The sequence below is a fragment of the Zootoca vivipara genome, chromosome 9 (genome assembly GCF_965207765.1).
Source record: "Zootoca vivipara chromosome 9, rZooViv2.hap1.1, whole genome shotgun sequence".
NCBI lineage: Eukaryota > Metazoa > Chordata > Lepidosauria > Squamata > Lacertidae > Zootoca > Zootoca vivipara.
Genome location: NC_142592.1, coordinates 16,560,099 through 16,566,915, shown reverse-complemented (window position 1 = coordinate 16,566,915; position 6,817 = coordinate 16,560,099). Strand labels below are relative to the sequence as shown.

Here is a 6,817-nt window from a genome sequence, read left to right as displayed (position 1 = left end):
TTGTTTCTTGGCTGCCAAAAACCTTCTAAGCTCTCGTCGACCTTCGTGGGAAAAGGAAACCCGGCCTCCTAACTTCCCCGTTGCTGGCTGCATTTAAAGGGGGGGGCGTTCCTGGGAATTATAGTCTAGTCCTTCCTGCGCCCAAAGTCCCAAGACCCCTGATAAACTACAGTTCCCAGCACCCATCGGAGGAAGCCATGCGCTTTAAACGCGCGGCGTGCCGGCCACCCACAGTCCTCGCCACCTTCTTTGGCGACCCCAAGTCATCCGGAGTGGACCCAGAGGGTACGAGAGTGGGGCCATTTGCCAGGCCCAGGTTGAGGCCGAGGGAGAGGGAGGGGTTCTCCCAGGTCAGCCTGACCTGCAGTCGCCAGGAGGTGGGGGAGATCAGGGAAGCCGTCCCCCGACTGCGCGCTATGGCGCACGCTTCCTTCTCGCCTCTCCGTCGACAGGGGCGGAGGAGGGTGGCGCTCTCTGGCTGGCCGCGAATCCTCTCGAGTCGCTGAGCTTTGATCAATCCGAACTAATTACCCCCGAGTCTTAATTAAACTCTTTAGCAGTTGGATCAGCGCTTTGGCAAGCCGACAGGAGGGAGCGCTTGGCAGTTCGACGACACCCGCTTCTGGCAGAGCCTCGCGAGGAAAGGGCGGCGGCTGGGAGACCTCGCAGCTCCGACGGCGAGGCCAAACGACCCCCCTGGCGCCGATCCACGACCCGTTCTCTCCCTCCCCGCCACCTCGAGTCGCCAAGAGCCAATGCACTCTGCTTGAAAGGGGCGCTTCGCCCGTTTATTTGCCACCAGATCCACCAAGTCTTTTTTTTTGGCACGTGCAATAATTATAATAATAATAATTCTTTTAAAAATACAACCGGGAATTTCAGATCCGTACAAAACTGAAGCCAACCCCGTCCCCGTTCACAAGAGATCACGAAGGTCGAGGAGAGGAGGGTTGGCGATGGTTGGGGTCGAGGCACAAGGGAGGGAGAAGGAGGAGTAGGAGGGAGAAGACCGTCGGGGAAAGGGGAAATCGAGAATCCGAGATTCAGCCAGCCGGCAAAGTCAATCGACACACTTTTTTTTCGGGGAGGGGGTTGTTATTCTATATACAGCGACAGAATTCGAGGGGTGAATATCGAGGGTTGTCAGAGCCCAAAATAACACACTGTTGGATGGCGGGGAACAAGAGATCGTCCTTGGGGCGCATCCCTTCAAGGAGGAGACTTCCGTGCCAAAGGAGGGACTGGAGGGGCTTGCTATATTGAAAAGGCGTCTCTCTCTCTCTCATACATACACACAGTTAGACGAGTCACACTCTGAAGTAAGGTGACACACACGACCCTGAAGCTGAGCTCAAGTGGGGTGACACTTCCCGGACCGTCGAGGGGCCGTCCTTGCAGTTCAGAGCCACCGCTGAACTTTAAAGAGACGCTGGTTCCGCTTTCTGCAGCGGGGCGGCAAGGCGACTCTTTGCAAAGGGGAGATCCCCGCTGAAAGGCCGCTGCCAGTTTGGGAAGGACGCAGATATATTCCCAAGAAAGGTCAGTCGCGCTCCCCGGGGCTCCCCCGGCGTCCCGGGCCACCGCAGATGGGTGGGACTGGGCCCTAGCAACAAGGACAGGAGGGACTTCGACGTAAGGAAGCGTCCCTTCAGCTAGACAACCCTTGCCACCAGTTGCTGAACCCGAGCTTAGAACATATATTTGGATAACCTTAGGCATGGAATCGTGCATTTAAATACGGTACCCGGGACTTAACAGCCGCTGAATAAAGCGCCGGGCGCGCCGACGTTTGAAATGGCACACGTCGAAGGTGGCATTTGAAAAAGGCAGCGCGCCCTCCGCTGTTTTGTGTGGGGCAGGGGACTTAGAAGGACTCCTTTGAGCAAGGGACACCCCAGAGTTTCTGAGATGTGGGGGGACGCTTTAAAATCTCTCACACACGAGAGAGACACCAATTGGGCGCTGCAATAAATTCTGGAGCCAATGAAAGTCCTTTAAAAGGAAGGGGCCTTTTCAAAAAAGGACAAGGGATTTTCATAGCAAAAGGGGTCCCTTCCCCGCAGCCCTCTTGGAGGTGAGCACCTGGCAACTCTAGGCAGACTTCCCGGCCGGGTCTCGACCCAGCTTTTTCAATAAATATACACCCGAAGTAACGTTTCATTAGTCCTGGTTTTCTCAAAACCAGCTCCCCAGCTCACGCGGGGAGACGCAAGTCTTTCTTTCCCCCGACTGTCGGGGTCAGAGAGAGAAAAAACAACCCAAAGCAATTTCCTTGTCTCTCATCTTTTTCCAGCAGTCCCAGAGGGTAAGAAAAACCCGACGGCTTTCTCTGGAGGGAGCGCGGGAGAAGCGCGGACCGCCGTCGAAGTGCATGCAGAAGAAGGGCGGAAGGCGGCGGCGCGCCTCACGGGCGGTGAAGCAGCATAGACGGCGGCGGCTGCAGTTCTGGCTCGACGGCGCTTCGCGAAGCAGCCACGCTCGAGCCGCCGCTGCCGTTGGTGTCGTGCAGTTTGCGGACATGCTTCTTGAGGTCAAAGTTCCTGCAGAAGCCTTTGCCGCAGGTGGGGCAGGTGAAGGGCTTGGTGTCGTTGTGGGTGTGCATGTGGAAAGTCAAGTTGTACACCTGGTGGAAGGCTTTGTTGCAGATATTGCACTTAAACTGCTTCTCGCCGCTGTGCGTCAGTTTGTGGTTCTTGTAGTTTCCTATGGGGGGGGGAACAAACAACAGGGCAAGGCGCTCAGTGAGGCACGTGGGGAGAACCTCTCCCGCCCTCAAAGAACACACAGCCCAAGCCCGCGCGCAATCCCCACAACCCCCGCTTCAAACAAACAAACACACACAACTACCTCGGGTTAACATCTTCGGTTGGCATTCCGGAGTCAATTCCGTCGAAAAAAAAATCAAATTCTTTAAAGTTTTTCTACTTAAAAACAACAAACAAACAATCGAACGAAAAACCACACACGCACGCACACAGACACCAAAATCCAAAGAAACTGAAATCTCGGAACGCTCCTGGTTAGCCGATTTGTGTGCCCAGATCCAAAACGCCGCTTATCTGGACAAAATCCCGTGAACTGACTTCCAGACTGACCTTCAGGAACCGGGGTACTCCAAATAATAAAGCGGTTTAAATCCCTTTCCTCTCCTTCTCCCTCATCCAAAAAAATAAAATAAAAAAATCGTTAGCCAGCGAAATCAAACCGCTTTGGGGTGGATTAAATTAGGACTGGAATAATCCACAATGCGGTACTAAACAACATCTACGATTTCTGTTTTTTAATGATTTTCTTCCCAAATAAATCTTTAAGATGGGAATGTTAATTCCATGCACCTCCGCGAAGCGGAACCATCTTAATCCGAAGCGGTGCGTTGTGGATCCGGGTTTTCTTTTTGCAATTTGCATCTACAAACAGAACCGTGCAGAATATTCGGAGTTTACTCTCATAAGACTCCGGTTAACACTTGCAAGCCTGTAGTTCGTTTATTTGGAAATAAGTGCTGTTGAGCTCAACGGGATTTACTCCCAGGTAACAGTGCAAGACATCGCTGATGCCTTGGGTTTCAATATACAAGCCACCTCACAAGGAAGTCCCACTGGGTTCAGGAAATTGCGGCCTTATTTCTATGCAAGCCCACGGAAATCAGTGGCACTTATTTCCGCATAAACCTGCACAAACTGAGTTGTTAATCCCAATTATCCTCACAATAATAATTGCAATCGTTCTCGCGTTCTTAAATCCACACTAATGCTCCGCCCCTCACCCCAATTAAACAGAAGTGGCCATCCGAGAAAAACAACAATTGGAGAAGCTAAATAGATCTCTCTCTATATATATATATCTAAATCTTTTGCTCCTGGTTTTCTATAACAGCGGGGATCCTCCGTTTGTCTTCCCGCAACATAACTATCCGAGCTCACACAAACAATAATGCAGGCGTAACATTTTAGACACGCTTAAAAAATATCCGTTTGATATCTGTTTTAATTTTTTTAACATATTCGTTTTGAACATCGGATATGGGAGGAAAAAAAAGGGTGCGCGCGCTCGAGAAGAAACAACGACGATGCCAACGATCGCAGAGTCGTACCTTTTTGGTGAAACCCTTTCCCGCAAAACTCGCAGACGAAAGGTTTGTAGCCCGCGTGGATCCGCGTATGCGTGTTCAGCGTGGAGCTCCGGTTAAACGCTTTCCCGCACTGGTTGCATTTATGAGGCTTCTCCTGTATTTATTATTATTATTATTATTTTAAGGAGAGAAAAACGCAATAAAAAACCAGTCCGTTTTGCAGCTCCTCTCCAAGCGGGGCACAATCCTGGCTCTCTTCCCCCCCACCCCACCCCCAGGACAGCAAGAACTGGGGAAGGAGGTGCTGTTTTCGCTTGGAAAGAAGATCAGCTTCCTTTGCTACCCGAGAGGACCTCGTCCCCTTAAGTTTAAACTCTGGCGGCGAGCGCCCCTCAAATCAATTGGAGACGCGCGCGGGGTTGCGGGGAGGGAGAATACGGAAGCTGGAACCCGGAGCCTAATCGCGCTTGGTGGAAAGTGAATTTAGTCGGGCTTACTTCCGAGGAAGCGTATTTCAGGATGGTAGCCCTAGTGATATAAACAGCCGACGGAGTGAGAGGCAGCAGTGGGGGAAAGGGAGAGAAGGGAAATGTGGAGAGGTGGCTGTCTAGGGGACATTTCCCAAGCACTATTGTTGGGGAGGGGAGAAAGAAAAAAGGACTAGTATTTATTCCCCTCACTTCTCTCTCTCTCTCTCTCTCTCTCTCTCTCTCTCTCTCTCTCTCTCTCTCTCTCTCTCTCTCTCTCTCTCTCTCTCTCTCTCTCTCTCTCTCACACACACACACACACACACACACACTCGAACAGCTCGCTTCCCAGTTAATGCCTCCAGAAGACAAACATTCGCACGTCGAGGAGGCAGAACAGTTTAACTCAGACAGAGGGGGAGAGGCAGATGCTGGCCAGTTCGACGGACCAGCGGCGGGAAGGGAGGAGGTTTGCAGAGCCACGGCGCGGAGCCGTCGGGTTTGAGCCGCGCGTAGCTGCTGGCTTTGTACGCAGCGGGCGGGAAATCCGTGCGTTTGCGGGGCGCTGAGCAGAGGGAGAGCAAGCGCGCGGTCGGTACCTGGGTGTGGATGATCTTGTGGCGACAGAGTGTGCTGGCCTGGCGGAAGCCTTTGCCGCAGACCTTGCAGACAAAGGGCCGGGCTCCCGTGTGCACCGGCATGTGGCGCGTGAGGTTGTAGTGCGCGTTGAAGACCTTGAAGGGGGAAGGGGAGGGGTCAGAAAGTGAAAGTAGAAGAGACAAGAAGCGCGATTAGAAAGGGTGCGCGAGAAAGCCAGAGCAGCAGCCGCAGCAAACAGCAGCCTCGACGGCCGCCTTGGCGGATCGGATCTGGGAGAGGGGCCGGATTCGGCACTTGCCTTGCCGCAGACCTCGCAGGTGAAGACTTTGGGCTTGGCACTGGGCGAGCCACGGCTGAAGTCCGCTCCGACGTTCTTGAAGGGCAGCTTGTCGGTGGCCAGAAGGTGCGCGGCGGCAGCGGCAGCGGCGGCTGCGGCTGCAGCTGCCGCGCTGTGCAGCTGGGCATGCGCCAGATCCTTGAAGGCCGGCGTCGGGTATTTGTCGGGGCCGGGCGGCAACACGTGCAGCTTGTTCCTCTCCGCCAGGTAGGCCTTGGGCGCCGTCGGAGCGTGCAAGGCGGCGGGAGAGGAGGCGTGCAGCGGCGAGCCTAGGAAGTAGGACGCCACCGGGTGGAGGCTGAGGCCCGACGGCGGGGGCGGCGGTTGCGGCGGCTCCGTCGTGCGGCTGAAATAGCCCAGGGTGCCCAGGGCGTGGAAGGAGGAATGGTTGACCACGCGGGGCCGGACGAGCTTGTAGTGCTGCTGCAGCGGTTGCAGGTCCCCGGACGGCGGCTTGAGGCTCAGCGCGCAGCTCAAAGACGCCGCCGACGAGGAAGAAGATGGGGAGGGCGGCAGCGGCGGGTCCATCGGGGGCTTCCTGGGCTCCGAGCCCGCCTTGGCTAAGGACTCGTAGGCCAGCGGCACGAAAGGGATCATGCAAGGGATGGAAGATGCCAGGCTGAGCGCCGCCTCCGCCTGTTGCTGCTGCGGCTTGACATGCTGTTCGGCGCTTTTGGGGCCCCCTCCTTGCAAGAAGTGGGGCAGCAGCGGCAGGGCTTTTGGCTCCGGGGCCGTCCGGGCCATGATGCGCTCGATGGAGAATGCCAAAGGCTTGGAGGCACTCAACATGTTGGCTCGAGGAGCGGCCAAGCTCTTGGCAGCCGTCGGGGGGTGCTGCTGCTGTGGCGGCTGTCCGCTATTGTTCATGGCTGGCCGCTCGCTTGCCTGGGCGCCTCTCCAGCTGCCTTTGCCCCTCCGCAGCCCGCTCACTGAGCGGAGCCAGCGGAGCCCCGCGCGGCTGCTGCCACCCGCGATGCCTCGTCCTCCGATGCCCACACCAAGCCCACCGCCGCTGCCGCCCTCGCCGTCTCGCTCGCCGCCTGGACCGCCTCCAGAACCGCCGAAAGCTGCCTCTCCATCTCGACGGCCGGCGGCGGCACGAGCCTGCGCATCCCGACGGACTCGTGCCGGACCATCGCCGCCTCTGCGCGCCTTTGGCGGGGGACGGTCGCCCCTGTCTCCTCCTCCTCGCCTCTCTCCGTCGTTTTCTCTCTCAATGGAAAGTGTTGGGTCAATAGCAGCAGCCACGATCCCGCCAATCGTTAACTTCCAAGAGGAGAAGGTAAACTAGATAATTGCTCAATTCGCTTCCAACAGGCATTAGGAGGAGGGGGGGGGAGG

At 55.9% G+C, this 6,817-nt stretch overlaps 1 protein-coding gene across 1 annotated transcript; it reads right to left on the bottom strand.

Annotated features, from left to right (window-relative positions):
• Window positions 1-770: 770 nt before the first annotated feature.
• FEZF1 (FEZ family zinc finger 1) lies at window positions 771-6,343 on the bottom strand. The gene is made up of 5 exons (XM_088651765.1): window positions 5,438-6,343; window positions 5,139-5,273; window positions 4,094-4,226; window positions 3,336-3,407; window positions 771-2,703 (listed from the first exon to the last, which is right to left on the bottom strand). Exons 1-5 carry the CDS (start codon window positions 6,341-6,343, stop codon window positions 2,405-2,407), a joined length of 1,545 nt encoding a protein of 514 aa, XP_088507891.1. The 3' UTR covers window positions 771-2,404.
• Between the last annotated feature and the right edge of the window lie 474 nt (window positions 6,344-6,817).

What these genes read in the sequence shown, in the direction of transcription:
- FEZF1 (XM_088651765.1), bottom strand. Translation starts at nt 6,343, where the DNA reads ATGAACAATAGCGGACAGCCGCCACAGCAGCAGCACCCCCCGACGGCT. An exon ending in CCTGCGAGGTCTGCGGCAAG is followed by an intron (nt 5,274 to 5,437) that starts GCAAGTGCCGAA and finishes TCCCCCTTCAAG; the next exon opens with GTCTTCAACGCGCACTACAA. An exon ending in GAAAGGGTTTCACCAAAAAG is followed by an intron (nt 3,408 to 4,093) that starts GTACGACTCTGC and finishes TTCTGTTTGTAG; the next exon opens with ATGCAAATTGCAAAAAGAAA.